At 40.3% G+C, this 20,637-nt stretch overlaps 1 protein-coding gene across 1 annotated transcript; it reads right to left on the bottom strand.

The window, feature by feature from the left end:
* Positions 1–12,588: 12,588 nt before the first annotated feature.
* LOC147903069 (DNA repair protein RAD5A-like) lies at positions 12,589–20,422 on the bottom strand. The gene is made up of 19 exons (XM_087373122.1): positions 20,204–20,422; positions 18,945–19,060; positions 18,505–18,616; positions 17,638–18,169; positions 17,463–17,538; positions 17,036–17,132; positions 16,881–16,917; positions 16,413–16,553; positions 16,120–16,233; positions 15,870–15,992; positions 15,016–15,245; positions 14,581–14,790; positions 14,165–14,435; positions 13,801–13,938; positions 13,515–13,598; positions 13,258–13,281; positions 13,067–13,131; positions 12,878–12,988; positions 12,589–12,688 (listed from the first exon to the last, which is right to left on the bottom strand). The coding sequence occupies exons 1-19, from the start codon at positions 20,413–20,415 to the stop codon at positions 12,589–12,591; spliced, it is 2,793 nt and encodes a 930-aa protein (XP_087229248.1). The 5' UTR covers positions 20,416–20,422.
* Positions 20,423–20,637: the final 215 nt, after the last annotated feature.

A 20,637-nucleotide genomic window follows, 5' to 3' on the forward strand; every position in this document is an offset into this window, starting at 1 on the left:
AATATTCTTTGTAATCCTCTCTTTCTCTTGATCTTGGTCCCTTGGCTATTAAAGTGTACTTGGAAAGATCTATGATTTCATCAAAGGCTAGCACACAACACAAGCAAATTGCCATTGTGGCCAGATTGGGGGTTTCTTTTCATGTGTCATGAGGATTGGGACTCTAGACAACTGGGCAAATGAGGAGACAAAAATGAAAATGCCCAACATAGTGAAGAGGAGATTAAGACTTCAGGAAAGTAGGTAATGGAATATGCTATGTAGCACACAGACAAAATTGTGGAACTAAGCAATGCTTTGAATGATGAACAAGATAAACTAAGAATCCATACAAATTTCTACATCAGCTCCACAATGCAAAGTCTTTTAACAAAAAAGCAAGTGGAAGTGGTAAGATCTGGTGACTATGGTGAGCATACTTACCAATACCAAAGCTTCAAGAAAGCTTGATTGCAAGGAGATCCTGACAAGATTGCAGTAGCCCCTTCAATGTAGTCTGAAATGATTCATGTAATTGGAGAGAGAGCAAGCCCACATGAGAGAATACTCCAACTCAACAAGGACTCTTGGTGATGGAGCAGGCAAGAGGAATCTTGTGCCCGTGTGTGTGAGAGAGAGGCAGTCCATGCACTGCAATGTTGCCTACAGTAGTAGCAGATGATGGAACAAGCAGGAGGAAGACTGCAGATCTGTTAGATAGAGAGCTTGTGATGGAGCAGGCAGGATGAAGACTGCACCTTTGTGCGTGTGAGTGAGAACGAGAGAGAGAGAGAGAGAGAGAGAGAGAGAGAGAGAGAGAGAGAGAGAGAGAGAGAGAGAGAGAGAGAGAGAGAGAGAGAGAGAGAGAGAGAGAGAGGGAAAAACTATAATTGCAATTCAAATTCAAAAGATAGAGACACTCCACGTATGGGATGAGTGTAACTACCAATTAACATTATGCTCACTTACAAACAAAGACAAAACATGCTATTCAATTGTGCTTCTTACCATTGTCCATGGACATGCTTTTTTGAGTGGGTTAACATGCCTCCACCCCTTGGGGAATCTTCTTGAACCCTTTTCCCTTAAGTTGCTCTTGGTCCTTACTAGAGAGAATAGCATAACCCATTTTTACATGGTTAATCTTAGATCCAGAAGCATGATAGAAAGTGCCCAAACACTTTAGAGCATTCTCTATGTACTGTGGGGAATTGATAATTGTGAGATTAGTGTCATTTGCAAATTGTTGTGTCACCAACTGGTTTCTAGATGGAAATTCAATTCCTCTTAAAGCACCATTGCCTACTTGGTCATTGCCTACTTGGTCTTTAATCAACCAGCCCAAAGAGTCTACAGCAATAGCATACAATAGAGGGGCAAGGGGGTAGCTGTGTTTGATATAACACTTTAGAGGGAGAGCTATGACATTTCCCCATTGATGTAGAGCTTAGCAAATGCATTGGTGAGGAGTAACTTCACAAAATAGGTGAACCTTGGACCAATGCCCAAGTCTTGAATAGACTGCACTAAGAAATACTAATTTAGTCTATCATAGACTTTGTCAAAATCAATCTTGATGAAATAAACATCTTGTTCTTTCTCATTAACATGATTACAGCCCTCCCATAAGTTTGTAATTGCCTTCATAATGTGTTTGCCCTTTATGAAACCATTCTATTCTGGAAGAATCCATTTATCCATCTTGTTCTTGAGTCTCAAAGCCAAAGCCTTTGCATATATCTCATAACTACAATCTAGCATGGTAAGTGGCCTCCAATTCTTTAATTCTATCATCTCACCTTCTTTTGGAATTAATTTAATTACCCCTCCATTCGATGTCCTAGTAGAATTCCCACCTCAATGCATTCCTACCAGAGTTTGAGCAAGAAGGGACCAATAATATCCCAAAAAAACTAATTCAAGGGGGAGACCATCTTCCCTAGGAGTTTTACATTCAGCCATGGCAAAGACAGCTTCTTTTAATTCTTGCAAAGTGAAGTCCAAGTCTAGCTAAGCTTGGTTAAGGCTTGAGACCATTTTCCTTCTTGTCAGTCTGTAGATTTGGCATGCTTCCAAAATCTCTTCATCTAAACTATCAATAGTGCTCAACAGTTTATAAAAGTGGTCAAATATAAAGTCCATGTTTTTTGCTTCAAAGGAAACAAAAGATGTGTGATCTTTCTTAAGAAGAGGAATCTCCTCTTGGGATCTTTTCTTCCTTATTAGTTCAATTTTCCCTTAAAGGTCCATCAATTCTTCCAGCCCACCAATCTCTGAAGTAGAGCTTGGCACTATGAAGCCTGATCTGCTACTCTTGAAGGCAAATTTCCTTCCTCTTGGCAATTAACTGATACTAAGCCTGAGTGTCTATAGCTCTTGTCTTGTTCTCTAGTTCCTCTAAGTCTCTAATTAGTTTGTCTAGTCTCCGAGCTCTAATATAACTGCCTTCTACTTCGTGGGTGTTTTGAACACTCTGTGGGTGTTAGAGAAAGCATCATACCAACCCTGTGAACAAGAATCAGCTGAGTAGAACAGAGTGCTCCAAATATTAAAAAATGCTTGCTGAATCGACTAGATTATTAAGAGAGAAGGTTCTTCATTGAACCATTATTTTTCTTTCTTATCCAGTCAAAGTCAACCCATGCATAGACAGGATTATGATCTGGTAAGGTCAAGGAGGAGAAAATCTTACACTTTTTTTCAACAACAAATTCTAGAATTGCTTGGGAGATATAGACTCTATCTACTCTAGCTTCCCTTCTTAGATCTCCAATCTGTACACTATTACACCAAGTGAAAATTCCATCATCCCAAATGTCTATTACATGTAGATTCTCTTTAATTTCCTCCCAAAAAGAAATTCCCCTTGTTGGAACACTGAAAGGAAAGAGTAGAGTTGACACAAAATCAGAATACTTGCTTATAGAATGAAGAAGAAAGAGGTCCTTAAGTAGGCACCTCATACAAGGTCACTGACATCACTGATGACCTCAAAGCTCCACAATCATCTCCTCAATCTGCTCCTAGATTCGCTCAATCATCCTATGTGGCTTTTCCACCACCTAACTGTGCTTGTGGGCACCTAACTGTGCCTCTAGCACTCACACATAGAAACATAAGGTGTGCCTGAGGCATACACCTTGAGATATCCCAACAAACCCCCCCTCAAGGAAATGCCTCAGGCTATGTCATGGATACATCTAGTCTCATAGTTTCTCATGCCATCTCATGGTGGTCAAGGATTAATCTATGGCTAGGTTCTCATGCTAGCAAGGGTTCCCTTGGGTGTAAGGTAAACAGAAAGGGATACAAACAGACCTTCCAATGGTTATCTCCCCTACATGTACATGCACACAATGTCTGTAGGAGGTACCATGGAACAAAAACATACACATGGCCTACATCATAAGGTGACCAGAGGTGTTTACAAAACACACACAACACAATAGTTTATTTTCATTCATTTTGGAGGACTATCCAGGCTGAGTACCTTGACATAAAAAGAGAGATATGGAGCATACATAGAGATGATTTAAAATGCATAATCTTCATGGGATGCCTCATCTTGTGGAGGCAAATTCACTGTAAGTAGATTTGCATTTTCTGTCTTTGCTTTGTCTCTGCAAAACTTCTCACTATGGTTGTTTTTGCCACAGTGCTTGCATGGATTAACTTTGAAGCAGTCCTTTGAAAGGTGATTTGTCTTTCCACAGTGATTGCAAGGAGAATACTTGCCCTTCTGGAATTTCATAACATAAGCAGTGTCATTGCCTTTCCTTAACTCCATATGTCTTTCTTCTTCTTGGAGAGCTGAGATAATGCCTTCAAGGTTTGGATTGGGAAGATTCTTCAAAGTGCTAACAATGTGATCAAAACTTTCAGGCATACTCTTAAGTAACACTGCCATAGCATCATCAGGGGTGATAGGAGAGTTGATAGAAGCTAACTGAGTCATAAGACTCCGCATATAGTTGACATGAGCAACTAAAGTAGTATCACTTGCCATCTTTAATTCAAAGAAAGAGATTTTAAGTGATAGTTTAGATATGTGAGAGCTTGCACCAAAAATCAAGTCTAGCTTCTGCCAAGCTTCCGATGGAGACTCCAAGTCAGATATATGATGTATGTAATCATCACCCAAAGCTAAAGCAATTATACCATATGCTTTTTCTTCTCTTGCTGGATCCCTTGCCAGTCGTGTCGGAGTTGAAGATTGTCCAGCATTTGAGGCCGTAGAAGAAGCGGTAGGAGTAGGTTTGACAAGTCCCCATAAGTTCTCCCGCATCAATGCAAATTTTACCTTCATTTGCCATGTATGGAAGCCCTTTCCATTGAACTTCTCAAGATTATATAAGGTAGCCATGAGAGGGTCTAACCCAGATATTGGGCAGTGTCTATCTCTCTTACAAGGCAAAAAGAACTGAAATACTTCCAAAGTATGAGCACTTGATGTAGCAAATAGTAGTGACTAGATTTCAAACAATGATGCTACTTTTTGCATGCTTCATAGAAGTGGATGAAATAAACACTTTCCAATCACAACCAGGTCTAGCAAGTCAAAACAAAACTGAAGCAACACTTGTAGTGAAGTTATTGAAAACTTCAAAAGACCAGAAATGCTAGAGTAGCATTTTATGTAGCATCATTTTCAAAAGTATGTCAAAACTGTCAAAACTAGAGAGCTGAACTTGGAGGGCTCATATCACACTCTTCAAAGCAAAAGAAAGGGGGATTTCTGAGGCAAAAGAAAGCTGGTATACCACAGTAGATCCTCTGGGAAGAAGAGGCGAAAATATGCGTCAGGTCCTCGTCAGGTCGCCTTCACGTTCTTGAACAAAGTCAACTGGTTTTTCTCTGTTTTCTCCTTCAATATGCAGCCATTGCTGCTCAGATTTCAGCACAAGGTAGCTCTAGGATGGAGAAGCTTGCCCTGGAAGGAATTAGACAAAGACGGAGCAGGCGCAGAGAAATCGCAGCAGAGAACTTCGACGATCTTCCTGTAATGGCGACGAGTAGACGCAATGATTCGTAGATTCCTTGCAGCCAGGAGTTCGCCCCAACTAGGTGGATCTTCAGCTAGAAGGGCGTGGGAAATGGGTGAGAATTGGAGGAGAACAAGCTCAAGAAAATTTTTGGAAGAAGAGGGAGAGATGGTGAAGAAGAAGAAGAGGAAGAAGATGATGATGTGGCAGAAATGGGCTCAAGGGGGATCAAATGGCTCTGATACCATGTTGGAACACTGAAAGGAAAGAGTAGAGTTGACACAAAATCAGAATACTTGCTTACAGAATGAAGAAGAAAGAGGTCCTTAAGTAGGCACCTCATACAAGGTCACTGACATCACTGATGACCTCAAAGCTCCACAATCATCTCCTCAATCTGCTCCTAGATTCACTCAATCATCCTATGTGGCTTTTCCACCACCTAACTGTGTTTGTGGGCACCTAACTGTGCCTCTAGCACTCACACATAGAAACATAAGGTGTGCCTAAGGCATACACCTTGAGATATCCCAACACCCCTACCCCTTAGCACAAAGCCTTTCTACAACCATATGTCTTCCCCTAGTTCAACCATGTTGAAATCACCTAGTAGCATAGCACACAATTGCAATCAAGCTCTTGAAGTGATTTCCAGGAAAGCTTCCTAGACTAAACAGATGCAACTGTAAAAGAAATATTTTTGATCCTACATTCTAAAGAGATCCACCTTTGATTGACATCCTACATAAAGTTGTTCCTACTTGGTAACGAGAAAGAACACCCAAGGCAATACCACCCTTGCCTTCCTCATGTGTAAAGTAAAACCAAGTCCTCCTTTTATCTATTAGTTTAAGCCTATTTTCTTGTGTAGCACCAGTTACCTTAACCTCTTCAATTGCTACGAAGGTTGGGGAGAGATAATTTACCTTTAACAATTTTGCCTAATTCCCGAAGAGTCAGTAAGACCACTCACATTAAGTGTGGGGAAGGAGATGGGTCTACTTATCATTCTTGTTCTTCCCCTTTTTAGCCTTGGGGGGGGAGGGCTTTTAAGTGGGGATCCATTTCCTTTGACTTGACACATTATCCTTTTATTTTGCAAGATGGCATGGGGTTTACCTTGTCCTTGAAGTTCTTCCTCAGATTCACCTAGAATAGATTCACTCATACCGGCATCCAATTAATTAGCCTCATTTTTAAATTATTTTGACCAACCTAGCATCACCTCATCCTCTTCCATAGCATTATCCTAAATCCACCTTTCTATCTTCAAATCAATTAGAAGAGGGACTACATTAGTTGTAACCAGAGGACCAACATTGTCCACCTGCAAATTCTGAATTTTCTTCTCCTTAAGTGGCTCTACTACATTAGCAAGAGGTTCTTGTTTTTAATGGCTTTTAGCCTTCTTAGGCACCCATTTGTGCTTGGGTGGCTTTTGAACTTTTTCTTGAAAAGGCTTAGCCATGTTCCTCTTCAAAGGACAATTCTTAACAGTATGAGATCCAGTCCACAAATTTAACAAGAGTTTGGAAGATTTTTTTAGACAAGAGTTTGTTCTCTAAAGATACCCCCATTTCTATTCACAATGACAAGAGTGTCAGGAAGTTCCTCTGCAACATCAAGCTTCACACAAACGTGGGGATATCCTTTGGGATTGTTCTTTTTCTACCCCAATGACTTGACCCAGACTTCTACAAAGGTTCACCAATGAAAAATACATTGAAAGCTATTTCCTCTTTCTTAAAAAGAAAAAAGTAAAACCTCACATTGGTCACTACCAACCCCTTTTTAATCGAACTAGTCCTGAGAGTTTTCTAGAAATGTCTAGGGAGGAAGCCTAAGAACCAATTCTAATATATCCTCATAAAGAAATGCAGCCACTTTACCTTTAGCAAATGTGCTCCCTTCATCCGAAGAGTCCTTACCCATTTGTTGTAATGTTCATGGATTTGTTGGTGGTTAAGAGCTACCCGGAAAGTTTGGTGATTCTCTCGTTATGATTCTATTGGTTGAGTCCTTGGCTCAGATTTCGTTTGTGGCTCCAGTGGAAGTCTCGTCATTTTTAGGGCTTCCACGTCCTGCTCCAGAGGGACATCCTCCGGGATTGATGGCAGAAGAACCGTTCTCTTGTGACACTTTATTTTCTATCGGGCTTTGAGAATATTACTAGGCTTTACAGTTAGTGTCAGTGACTCTCTTTTCTAAACTTCCTCCTAGCCACTCTAATGACATAGAGCTTGTTCTACCTTTTCCTTGAGAGCTGTTTGGGTTCGCATCGAAAGCGCTTGAGCTGAAGGAGGAGAAGAGGAACGTTTCTTTTCCCTTGTCAAGGATGAACCCGTGGAGTAATCATGCCACTTTTCTAACACAACCATACTACAACAACTTTTCAACTTCATCTTCTTGGAGGAGTTTCTTTTGTTCTCCTTGGAACACAATAAATCTCCTTGGAGGGAATATTGTTTTTGAATGACAGGTTTATGATTGTGCATATTTTTTGAATTTAATACAATAAATCTTTTTTTGCCCAAGTTTTGCACTGTTCCGGTCAGTTGTCTGCTTCCCATGATGCCACATCTTGTGGCTTTATCATGCAGTCTATTACCTAGTCTGGCCGGCTTTTGCATCTCTTTGTAACATTATTAGTCCCATGTATTTTGATCCAGCACTTCTTGGCTCCAGTATAGCTTGATTGTTCTTCTTATACTCTATCCTGATAGGTTTCCCATCATTTGCAATTGCAAGTTGTAGAGACTACTACTACAACATGACAACTTTGTTGCATCCTGGTACCTTGTCTATGTGTGCTAATCTACAACATGGAAATCCATGTTTGATATGTGCCTTCTTAGAAATTTGCACCTCCACTCATGGGCAGCTAGAGCTTGTGGAGCTCTGATACCATGTTGATACTTTTTATGTATGGCATTTGTGTGGTGGAGCCATGTAGCCACTTCAAGGATCTCAACCACTTAAATGGATATTATTTTTTAGAGGTCCCTATCAGCAATGCTTCATATACCTTAGGGCAACCCCTTTATATCCCTTGACACGTTTTCCATGTGTCATGTCTAGGCAGGGTTCTATCCTCTACCTTCTTGCACCTCATGCACCCTCATGATTGCGCATGGTCTAATAGACTCACATCTACAAAACAACATCCACTTACATCATTATGCAATGATGATACACTCTTACGTCCTAATTGTCAGGAATTTTTTGATGCATCTACCTTGTGGGCATAAGTTTTAGTTTGTCTATTTGATACAAACCTTGTGACCAAGTAGGACTTGCCCACTTTGTGGTTGTGAGTCTCCCCTGTATGTGGTTTTCCAAGCGAGCTCATGAGTCATGTGACATTTGAATATATACAAATCTATATATCTTTTGAGGAATTAGCATAATGTGTCTCAAGTTTCTTAATATTAAATTGTCTACATAACGTGTTCCAAGTTTCGATATAATTGTGCATTGAAAAGACTCATTGAATCTAACCCATTTAAGCAAAACCATTAAAAGCACAATGGCATATTAAGTGAGAACTATTGTGTGTTACCCACTTTTAAGATTCACTCAAAACAGTGCTAGATTTCAAAAGTATGGTTAAATTTTAACAACCTTTAAATTTTAACAACCTAAGGTAAAATTTGTAGCTATGTGTAAAAAAGTTATGCATTTGGAGATTGCCTGGCTTAATACCCCCTCTCAATGTCCAAGGTAGAATGGTTCCAGGGGTAATTAAAAAAATGGTTCCAGGGGTGATCTATAGTCTTTATCAGCCTTTTTTTTTTTGGTTTTGTTTTTTTGGGTAAGAGGGTTTTCATTTAGATGGAGATGCCTACAAAGTAGGTTTTCATCTTCACTAAATGCCCAGTAGTGATGGTACAATCATAGAGTACAGAAAGAGAGGTGCTTAAGGAGTGCTCTCGCAGGGGATTTGTTCACTTCCTTTAAGCACTAGTATACGGGAGTATGAGTGTACGCGCGGCATCCAAAGATGCAGATATGAGAAATAGAGGGTCGGTAGCCATAGAAAGCCTCAAAAGGCATCATGTTTGGGATGGGCTCAGTAGGGCAACAATTAAGGAGATAGACAGAAGTATTCACGGCTTCCGGCCAGAGACGTTCGGATAACTCGACTGCAAAAAGCATGGAGCGTGCCATGTTCATGACTGTGCGCGCTGTCTCCTTTCGACACGAGCATTTTAGGCGGGCGAATTGGGAGATGTGAGATGGCATTGGATACCATGCTCGTGAAGGAAGTGAGTGAATTCATGGGAAATGAATTCACCACCATTATCACTACAAGCAATCCCAATAGGCTTCCTGTTTGATTCATGACCAATCGAGCCCAAGTAGCAAAGAAGGAAAAAGTGTCAGATTTCTCTTTCATGAAGAACACCCATTGAGGTGTTTCTTGATTCCTTGATTGAGGAATGCTTGCACTAATACTACTGAAATGGGCTTGGGTAGCCTCATTGCATAAAAGGTCGTAGAATTGGAGATTGTGTATGAATGATGGGAGATGAGTTGTTGGAACTATCACTCAATATTCTTTTTGCCTTTGTCCATTTGCCCCTAGTTTATCTTTTGATTATCGATTGGCTGTAGCTGTCCCTAGAGCATGGCAAAGTGCAATAGATTTATTTACAGAACCAAGTCTATGATCCCTTATACAAAAGGCACATCCACATTTCTCCTGGTGACAAAAATTTCATCTCCAGTTAACATAGTCATGCAAATCGATTGAAAACTCTATTATGGACCATCATATTTATTTTGTTTACCCCAACCATTTTCTTCTCTTCTTTATATGCTGCTCGAGAAGCCTCAATTGAGGCTTTAGATATACCTTGACTAGAACTCTCATGAGCATAATGCAGGGAGGATGTTGCATCCACTTGTGATTATGGGGCTTCATTATGATTTGCACTACATTAACACCTTCAATCATAGGTTCATCACCATATTGTGCATAGTATGAATGAACGAGGCTTTAATTTTTTTAGCTACATTTGTATCTTGCATTCTACTTGAAGCTGTTCCATTACTTTTCCTAGCTACCGATGCTTCTCTTATTGCACTTCTGGTTCTATTCCTCCATGCATCCCTAGGCACTAGAAGGACCAAGAGAAGGCAATAGCAAGGGTGCAGCAGTCTACCATCAGATCCAGCCTCCACAAGTGTATAACAGCATGAGAGAAGTGGACAAAGGCAACAGCAGGATGCAGCAGAAGCACCACCAGCAGCAGCAGCAGCCCTTAGCCTATCTAAGGACTTGAGCAGATCACCACAAATGCAGAAAGGATGCCGGCTGACAGATGAAGTGTTTTTGGGTCTCTTCCAATATTCAATAAAGAAATCATCAGAGGTGCCAATAAAAAAATCATCAGAGGTGCACAGCAGAAGGATAAAGCAGAAGAGTAGGGCAACACTGTGTGGCCTCAGATCCAGCACTAGTGGGCAGCACCCCACTGTCCACGCAGTTGTGAGTTCACTATTTTGTAATACACTCTGGGTCCTCTCTTGGACATTCTTATTCAAGTATAAGTTGCCATATCTTGCTGTCTATTCCAGGTCTCGACGTGGTTTACATTTACATGTACGTGTGCACATTAGGAGTAGGATCTAGATTCCTAAGGTGTGATGTCATGGGCAATTGATTTTTCACTACGTGTTTAACATGGTACCAGAAGCTGAGACTTGAGCTAGACGTATTTATTAAGATATTTATTCGTAACATTATCTGTACTCAAGATCCATTCATCAGATCTCATATCTAGAGAGCCATATACAAGAGGATTCAAAGACACAAGCAGGGAGACAGTAGTTACAGATTGAGTTTGGATTGTGAGACACCTATAGAGTGAGTCAATGATGAAGACTATTTGAGAAATATTTGGATGAGCAGCATTAGCACTCAAAACGTGATCCCCGATCCCCTAGATGCTTTCTGTAAAAGTACTGAGTTTGGAAATGACCCAACAAGAATCTTCATCTATGACTCTGTTGACTTTGTATATGTAAATGCAAGCTCGTTATTGACTTGCCAGTCTATATTTTACATATTCGGAGCTTTAAATAAAGTTAGCTTTAAGTTTTAACATCTCTCTTCCTCAGGTTGATATGCATAAGCCCAAGCCACCAAGTCTTGTTATCAAGTTCCAAGCAAGAATCACCTAAGCAAGCCATTATACTACTTGGGGAGAGTGAACTGCCCACATTTCATCCTCAAATATAGTGCCATGCTGTCCTTAAGATAGCTCTTTCTCTAGCAGTTTACTGAGCAAACCAGTTCTTTCCTGATTCAGAAAACTCCCATGAGAGAAAAGCTCGCGGGTTGTTAAAATTTAAATATAATGAGAGAGAGCTTGAATTGAGAACCTATCTTTTGCATAATCTAGAAGGAGCAATGGGCTCTGGTTTACACTACACTTGAGAACAAGGGGCATCTATAAACTGCCTTGATCTGTGGTATAAGATATGTCTTGGGGAGGTTTAATTAGCCCTAATGGTAACATCCTACACCACATTAGAACAATTGAAGAAATTCCATGTATGTTGCATATGAAAATTTTCAGCTTTTGCAAGAGACGCTTTGCAAGTTACTTCTAGGAGTTAGTCGGCCCTCTGTGCAATTAGTTTGAAGGGGCATGATATCCAAATATACTGATGAAGTTTATTTTACCCAGCCTGGTACAAAGGGCTGTGTCTTGAGTAAACCCCATATTAGTTTGAAGCAGCATGATACCAAATATATTAATGAAATTTATTTTATTCAGACTGGTACAAAGGGTCTTGAACAAAAACCAAAATATAAACTATTTTAGGCAGAGCACGCTTGGTATTCTCTTTAAACTTAAAGCCCCATTTTCAACACACAAAACCCTAGACTTAGCAAACAAAGCCAGAAAGGCTTAACATGTGGAGTGCAACAATGATGCATACCTGTATACAGATTCATGGATCCATATAGAAGTACAATTTTTTTCCATTTTATCGAGAAAAGCTGTATCAGCTGTATCTTATTGTTGAAATAAAGCTATACAAACCTCCCTAAACCAACAAATATTCCTGTGTATTTGAGCACGAATGGCTTCTCAGGCATCTTGGTGGCGTACATCAGCAAAAAGAGAAAACTCTTCCAAACTAAAATTATTTTTTCAATGGGATTAATATAAGATACAACGGCATCATAATGCCCTCCATTTACACTGCTTTTGCATTGTTGTGTGGCAGACCTGAAGTTCTGGAGAAGGTTTGCTTCCAACGTGACAGATCAATGCTGTAAAAGCAAAAGCTACGTGTAATCCCTATTCATGTGCATGAACCAAGTAAATGTTAACAATCACTCAACTTGCCCTCATTATTCAAGCAGGAAGATTCAACAGAAAGCAAAAAAATAAATTTCTAATAGCCTACTTTTAAAAACCAATCATCAAAGCCACATGAGTATTAAAAGATTCACCTCGCACTTGTAAGCCAGCATCTCAGGCTCCACAGTGTCCGATTCAGAGTGGTAATCAAATCAGGCAGCTTAGACTCCATGCTCTGTATGCTTTCTATTAGTCTGCCATCCGTTATGTGGTACTTGTTGAGCTTTAAACTCGTTTGATATGGTACATTAAGAGAAAAGAATTTCGAATTCACTGAGCCTCAGGTTTTGCTTGTCTGATCTGATGCATCCAGCAACATCTGTAACATTATTCTTTCCAGTCTTTGACCTGCAGATGAAACACACCAGATTTTCAAAGCATATCAAAATCAAGATTTCTCATGCGTATCCTGCTAAGGTTAATTTTCTACTTGTACGAGAATGCAATCTGCCTGTCTTGAATCTTTTAGCCCCATTAGATCACTTCCTATCATAAAATAAATTTACAAAGATAGGTCAGTGCTTTTTGGAAGGTCACCTCATTGAAGGTTCAACATTGTCTTGGGGGTTGGAAAGTTTCAGGTGTGATGCACGCCGGCTTTTCAAAAGCTTCAAAATATTGGCCTCTACTGAATTCTCAACATATAGCCTGTGGTACCAAAATGTATATTTTTAAGGCAGCATACTAAAGGCTCAAAAATCAAGAGGCCACTGTGTCAGATTCTACCTCTTGATGACAACAGGGCGCTCTTGGCCCATCCTCCAGCAACGACCAACTGCTTGCTCTTCAAGCTGAGATAGAGAGTGGCATTTGCATGGTCAAATTACCAGGCAAGACTTAGCAAACAACGCAGTAACATTTTAAAATTCTGTTACATCAACATTTGACAAATCATGAAAGAAGTGTTGGAACTTTACAGCAGGATTGAGGCAAGGCTCCAGCTAGTAGTGCCATGAAAACCAAAAGCGAAATTGTCAGAATATAAAAATAAGTTTTATTTATTCAAAGATTATATAGACATTGCACTTTCTATGCAATGTATGCATCATTTTCTAAGATACACATGCACAAAAGGCAATTGGAGACAGTTGTGAACACTAAGAAATGCATATGTCACAGCTTTCAGAATTCCATATTTCAAAGACAGTTTAAAGATTAAATCAATCTATTTTACCATATATACATGCGAAGCGGCAGTAAGTGTCAGTCCAACAGCACCAGTGCGAATGGAGAGAAGGAAAACTGTTGTTGGTGGGTCCTGCGTTTTGCACAGATACCAAAAGAAGCTAATTGAATTTAAAACTGTCTAAAATTTCAGAAACAACAAAGAACGAGTACAAAATTCTAATGGCTCTGTTCCTGAAGTTTATACTCCTTGGAAAAATGGTGAGTTAGTGCTTTAAGACTGAAGTTATACTTGATCGAGGGTTCACTCTACACCGTTTGTGGGGGAACTAAACCTTTTGAAAGGCTTCGATTGCTTGCGCACGCTTTTTCATGGGCATGTCTCCACTGATAAAGCGGTAAGTAATTCCCTGGTTTTTGAACTCATTCTTCAGCCATGCAATCGTTTGAGTGAACTGGCTAAATATGAGGACCTGTCATGTGAAAGTACCATCAAGCTCTCAAGGTTTCTCACAAGACCAAGTCAAAAGTTTCCATGTTAATGATTTGATTTGTTACTCATGATCAATACTAAAACTTTTAAGTTGAAGATTAGGGGCCTATAAGATAGAATCACTAGCACAATGCTTCAAGAGGTACAGAAAGTCTACATATCTACAGAGAATTGTAGCAGTACCACAAAAGTCAATTAGTTAATACCTTAGCACCTGCATTTTCTTCTCTGACCTTTGCCAGATCTACTAGTAACGTCTTCAATTTTGAATCCATTTGTACACCAGATACCAGTCTTCCCTCATCCAAGTCAATTCCAGGAGGAGGGTACGATGAAGCAGTGAATGCAGAATCAACCAGCGGCAAACCTGCTGGCTTTTCAAATGTTACAAGTTGTTCTGCAAGTAGAAAGCTTCTGCAAGTTGGACAAGTTTGAGAACCAGCCCCTATCACTGACATCACACATTCTAGACAAAACCTGCACATTTATCCAAAAACAAGGTTAAGCAGTACACAATGCTCATCTGTCTCTACTCTTTAATATTAGAGTACTAGTATTAAATATGTGATCACATATTCAGCACTTGTCATAGAAACTTGACACGCATGTAAGCTCTACTCACCAGTGATTGCAAGGAGTTTTGGTAGGACATTCCATGATCTCAAAGCACATACCACATTCCCCCTCAAGATCTTCCCCTTCCCTTTCAAGCAACGGTGCTTGTCTTCCGGTCTCAAGACCAGTTTCAAGTACAGGTGGGATGTGGTTGTCCCGTTTCACATATTCCATAGCATCGAGCTCAAAATTTGAAATGAAGCCACCACTGCAAAGTCTGACAGAGAAAAACCTGCTTGTGAGCTAGATAAACAATGCCACTCTGTTAGTTCTTTCCTTAAATCAGAGTTCTTCATACCAGGAAAATACCAGCAGGTATATTATTCCTTGTAACAGAAAATTATTGGAATTATACTTGTTGAATAGCTGGAAACCCTTTATGATTGCATGATACGGCATTGCGGTGATGTATTTCTCAAAAGCTAGCCCAAACCTTCCATACCTGCGGAGAGGCAACAATAGTGACATAATCTGTAGTATATTTTTGCTGACTATGGTTGGTCCCCAACAACGAAATTGTTCAAACTTAGCAAGCACTTTCTGATAGACTGCATCGTAAGCAATGCGCTCTTCTGGGGAGAAAATGACAGTGATATCTTGCTCAGTTTTGGGAGGCAGTCTGAGAAGCTCTCTTCCATTAAGCTTTTGCTGCTTTGTGTGCCTGATCATCATCTGACAGAGGAGATCACAGAGGTTGGAAGTATTAATATTAGCGTTTGACATATGACAGGTTCTGAATGAAATAATGTTTGGTTGTGGTGATGCTAAAAAGCCTACATTGATTGCAAAGAAGCCGCCAAGGAAAAGTTTTCTGTTCAGAATGTAAGCTAATAGAAAAAGATAGAGAATTCTTATAGTCTTTAACATTTTTTCTACAATGTGAAAGATTGTTGTGAAGGGGAAAAAGGTGGAAGCATACGTATGCCAATGAGACATCAACATAGATGATGTTATATATACATTGTCTTCATCTGATAGATCAGATCACAGAGGTTTGAATTGCTAATTAGGGTTGACATATGACAGGTTCTGCATTATATGAAGTTAGTTTGTGTGGAACCTTAAAAACAATAGGTTGATCCCACCAAGGAAAATGTCCTTGTTCAGTATGTAAGCTGATAGAAGAGGTAGAAGTTTGTTCTAGTCTCAAAATCTTTAAACAGGGAAAATTGTTATTAAGGGCTAAAAAGGGGGAAGCATGTGTATGCCAAAGAGAAGTCAGCATGAGTTGCTGTTATAAGTACATTATGAGGAGCATGCTTTCGGTTGATCAAATTAAGGTACCATAAAAATTACCTTATTGAGAGTCCATAAGAGTACTGTTTGGTCTTCATTTTTACAATGGCGCTCATAGGGTCGACCAATTCTTCTCCGAAAGATGTCCTTGTTATCCAATGGCTCCAGTTTCAAAAACAGAAACTGCAACAACACAATATGAAGACCATTGATTCCGTACTGTCTATTTAGAGCTTTTAATATTCAACCATTCACTTTCAAGGACCCAATCCACAGTTTGTTCTGCACAAAACCTTATCTTGGAACTCACTTGTCCGTAAAGGTCATAGATGCTCGTGTTGATTGGAGTCCCTGTACAACACCAGCGCCTGTCTGCTTTCAGCCTTGCACATGCACGTGAATGTAGTGGTGCTGGATCTTTCACCTGAACGATTTTTTCATTTGTGATGATCTTTTCGAAAACAAAGAACACTTTGATTCTTTTAAAAAACAGAAAACGCTTTGAGTCTTTTCTCTAAAGGCAAATAAAGGTTTTTGGTCTCACATTGTTGTGCACAGCTTGGCCTTTCAAATAAATTTCAACATATTCTCTGACATAATTACCGTATGAGATTCATCGAGTACAACTCTCCACCAGTTTACACTTAGAAGTGGACAGAATTGCTCTGCAAAGCCAGATCCATGGCGAGTTGCCTGGGTTGCTTTGCTGAAGTCACTACCCAAAGTAGCATAAGTTGTAATAACCTAAGTTCAAAAGATAATTCATCCCACTGTGATGAGATTAAGGAGAACAAAATCCTCCTTGGAGAATATTCAGCACAAGTTGTAATAAACTGAGTTTGAAAGATAATTCATCCCACTGTGATGAGATTAAGGAGAACAAATTATGAAGCTTTAACAAAATCAGTAAGATATCCTCCTTGGAGAATATTCAGCACATTGTAACCCCCAGTGCACAAACAAGACAGCAGAAGGAGAACTTTGTTACAGAGGAAAATTCAAATTTTAAAGAGATCAACGCTATTTTTATCTGTTATAAACTTCCAAGTGAGCATAGTGCAACAACCGTACAATGTCAAACTTTGACAGCTTCTTGGGGTCTCGAATTCTGCATAGGCATAACAAGGGCCCAAATGCAGGGCATAAGGTGGAGCAATAAAATATATGCTTGAATTGACGTGCCCAGATTTACGTTAACAGTATTAAAGGTCGACTGTTGTTTCTACCTTTTTGAACCATGGTACATGTAAATGCTTAAATTTGCAGCCAGTTTACTCTTCACTTCATTTGCCCACTGCCCAACGATGGACACTGGGCAGACAACTGCATGAAACACTAAAGCTGAGTGAGCTATGTTCAATCATCTATGCTTCAAATCAAGTTGTATCTTTGAGCAATTGAAAATTCAGATCTCTACTTTCAGATCTCCAAAAACTTCCTTTCAGTTTGGAAGAGTGCAGCAAATTCTGAGCAAATGAAATCTTACCCAGTTTGGAAGAGTGCAGAAAACATTCACAATAAAAATCATATCTTAAATTTATATAAGAGGAATGGAAATCTTGGAAGCACTCTTTCAGAATTTGTAGATCTTATGAGTTAAATATTACTGCTAAAGTCATGCATAATCCTGCCCCTGCATGTTAGAAACCTTACCCAGAGTGCCTCGAGAAGAGCCAGGTGTGTTAGCTCTTTCCATCGGGCACGGATTCGACAATATTAAGGCCAAGATCTGCATGGAAACATGTTTGTAAGCTTGTTAGAAACTAATAATAAATCTGGAAAAACTGAAAATTGATATCACACCACCAAGTCTAGATCACAGAGTTACCTCAATAGTCTTCCCGAGTCCCATTTCCTCACAGAGGAATCCTCCACGAGAGGCACTGTCCTTGAAATTTATGAGGTGCCCAAGTGTAGCAGAGTACATAAGAGATTCAGGCATTGTAGGGAGAAGAGGAATTTTTTGGTAATTAATGCTCAGAAGGCCACCTTCTCTCTTCTCAGCATCAAGCATGAACTGTAAAGATTGAAGCTGATATGATCTGAGAGGGACCGAAAGTCCGATAGGATGTTGTGCCTCATTGTAACCATTGCTTTCAAGGTCACTCAGCAATCCAGAAAATGACGTCCAATCATCAGACCTTTCAGCCCAGTTCCGCATTTCTTCAACCTGCTGCAAATAATCCTGCAATCCAAGATCTTGAGGGAACATTTCTCTGAGTAGCACTTTCAAAACCAAGGCCTCGTCATCCCTTTCTTTTTTCAAAAAGACCCTGATATCAAGCGTCCTCTCAAGCTCAAAGTCTAATTCAAAAGGTGGTGTAATAAGTGCTTGAAGCTGTCCTTGTGCTTCATTCAGGCTGCAAATCCCAGAAGATCCTTACCATTAGAGTCTCCACTGCACTGAATTGATCAAATACACTCACATCTGTGTGGTATGGTGTTTGCTATGGGAAGTGAATGATCATATAAGACTGGCTGTGATTCACTTATTTCGACCACATGACTTGATCTATGCAGAGCTGTACCAGACACACTACTGGAAGGAAATGAAAAGCGTGCAAGGATCAGGAAGCACACAAATGCAAGAAATGGCAAGTAATTTCCAAGGTCACAGATAAGCAGGTTCAGGCTTTCTGTACAGTTCTACGTAGTAAATTGTAAACGGCGGTTTTCTTTCTTCAACCATTCTTACATCAGCTCATCTATCAAAGCTTTGTAGCTGTTGTGTTGATATTCATGGGGGCAGCTGCCATCTTCAGTCAATTCCACCCAGTTTGACTGCAATTGTGCCTTTCCATCACCTACTGCATGGGTTTCACATGAAAATTAGTTGGCATGGATCATTGTACATGTTTTTTGCTGGAAATCCTTATAACGACGATCTAGCCCAGAGATACCTTCTTAAAAAATTGAATTTAGTTTTTTTGAAGACTAGCTCTTCACCATGATCAACCAAAGTGATTAGCTGTAATGTGCAATCTTCAACAGAAAATGTACACATGCTATGCTGTTTGGCCTTTAAAATCCTCAAGCCTCCACAGTCTCTCAAGATAGCTTTATCTTATTATTCAATCATGTGGATATTAAAGTGATGATTGTCTTTCAATTGTGTATTTCATGTACACCACTTACGGTGATAATTAAGTAGTTCAAGAGAGATCCTGTTGTGTGACTTGAAGATATCTCTCAAGGCTGTGTCCCCTTGTTGCAATTGTACTGGAAGCTTGATAGTTCCAAACTCAAACCACCTGTGGAAAATGAAGAGATCAATCGACAAAACTCTGAAATTAACTGAGGCATACCTGCAGAGCTATCACAATATCAATTGAAAAGACTAGTCACATTCCATTAATACCTGCACCTCTTTGACTGCAGGTCTTAGTTTCCTACGCAACTGATTACATTTATAACTGGACCAACGTGACTTAACGTTTAAACTTCATAATCCAGGTTCTGTGTACAGAACCTGCTGTTGTTTAAGACTTCACATCTTGAAAATTTTCCTTTCTTTCTTCCAGAGATCTTTGGCCTAGTATAGTGAGCTGTCATCAGTTATTTAAGCTTCCTCTTAGTATTACTGTGTATCACTACAACTGTCAAATCTCTAATTAAATCATAAAATGTGTTAGTTTATATGGCTTTGTTAATTTCATCAGAGCTACAGCTTAAAAAGAGAGATTCTAAAGCTAAGGACCCTCGTATGACTAACGGGGGGCAAGAGCGGTCGCGGTCCGCATAATTGACAATCACATACAGGAACTTTCCCATTGCAAGTAGAAAAGAGAGATGTTCCTAAAGCTAAGGAGCCTCGCATGGCTAGCCAGCGCTAATGTAAGGCCCTGCAAGGTTAGAAAAAACGAAGCTTTACGAAACAAATGTGGTTGATGTCTCCACATTTCAACTCGACAATCACAAGACAGCCTGGAGCCGTGTAATAATTTTGCACGCCTTTAGTAGGCTGCGAACAGGAGGAGGGGAGCCTAGGACCAGGAAAGGGTTGTACGACTTCGAGGAAACGGACCTGGAAGCCTCGTGGCTTCACCACTTAGGCGAGTTGGTGGGCACGAAGAATTTTTTCCAGATCTTTAGTTTCACTCACTGGAGAAAGATCCGGGGGATGTATTTGCTGGGAATGGAAATATGCTTGCGAAGCTACGGTTAATGCCATCTTGCACATGTCCCGTACGTCGTAAATGCATGAAGCGCACAATCGCAAGTGTATGCGTGCTTGCTTGTGCGTATTTGTTTCAAATCGTGCGTGCAGCCTACTAGCCCAAGTATATGTTCTTTTGTGCTGTAATGTAGCGATGGTGATACAATTTCGTAACGACTTCTGCAATGCATATAATGCTGCATCATGTAGTTGATACACAATAGTCTTGAAGCCTCACTGTGGATCAAGAGACGGATCTGTTCGAGGCCTGGTGGGAACCAAGGAGGTTGGACAAGATGAATAGCAGTCCGAGTCCGCAGGTTCTTCAGCGAGTAACTGCTGATCCGCGCTGCGAACATCAGCGCAGAGGGGGATCTTGCAGAAGGATGATTCGTAGAAATTGCCGGAGAGATTGTTGATGCAACTCAGCTGTGCTGACGTCGCATGCATTCTATGGTCCTCAGGGAGCTCAGGAACGTGTCGGAGGTGCAGCAGGTCGGGAAATGCGAGGTGGGGCGCGGAGGCACACGTGCCGCCACCAGTGGGCGTGCTGCTAGTGCTAGAGTCGAAGTCGGGGGGGTCACGGAAGCTACAGCAGAAGTCGGAGGCGCCAAGAACCGGGTAAGGGTGGTCGACAGTGATGACGGAGTCGTCATCGAGGCAGAGTTTGGG

This window comes from Dipteris shenzhenensis, chromosome 4, assembly GCF_047967505.1.
Source record: "Dipteris shenzhenensis isolate YYH24624 ecotype China chromosome 4, Dip_SZ_1.0, whole genome shotgun sequence".
In the NCBI taxonomy this organism is placed as follows: domain Eukaryota; kingdom Viridiplantae; phylum Streptophyta; class Polypodiopsida; order Gleicheniales; family Dipteridaceae; genus Dipteris; species Dipteris shenzhenensis.

What these genes read in the sequence shown, in the direction of transcription:
- LOC147903069 (XM_087373122.1), bottom strand. Translation starts at nt 20,415, where the DNA reads ATGCATGCGACGTCAGCACAGCTGAGTTGCATCAACAATCTCTCCGGC. An exon ending in ATGTACCATGGTTCAAAAAG is followed by an intron (nt 16,918 to 17,035) that starts GTAGAAACAACA and finishes ATGCCTATGCAG; the next exon opens with AATTCGAGACCCCAAGAAGC. An exon ending in CAATCGAAGCCTTTCAAAAG is followed by an intron (nt 13,599 to 13,800) that starts GTTTAGTTCCCC and finishes TGCAAAACGCAG; the next exon opens with GACCCACCAACAACAGTTTT.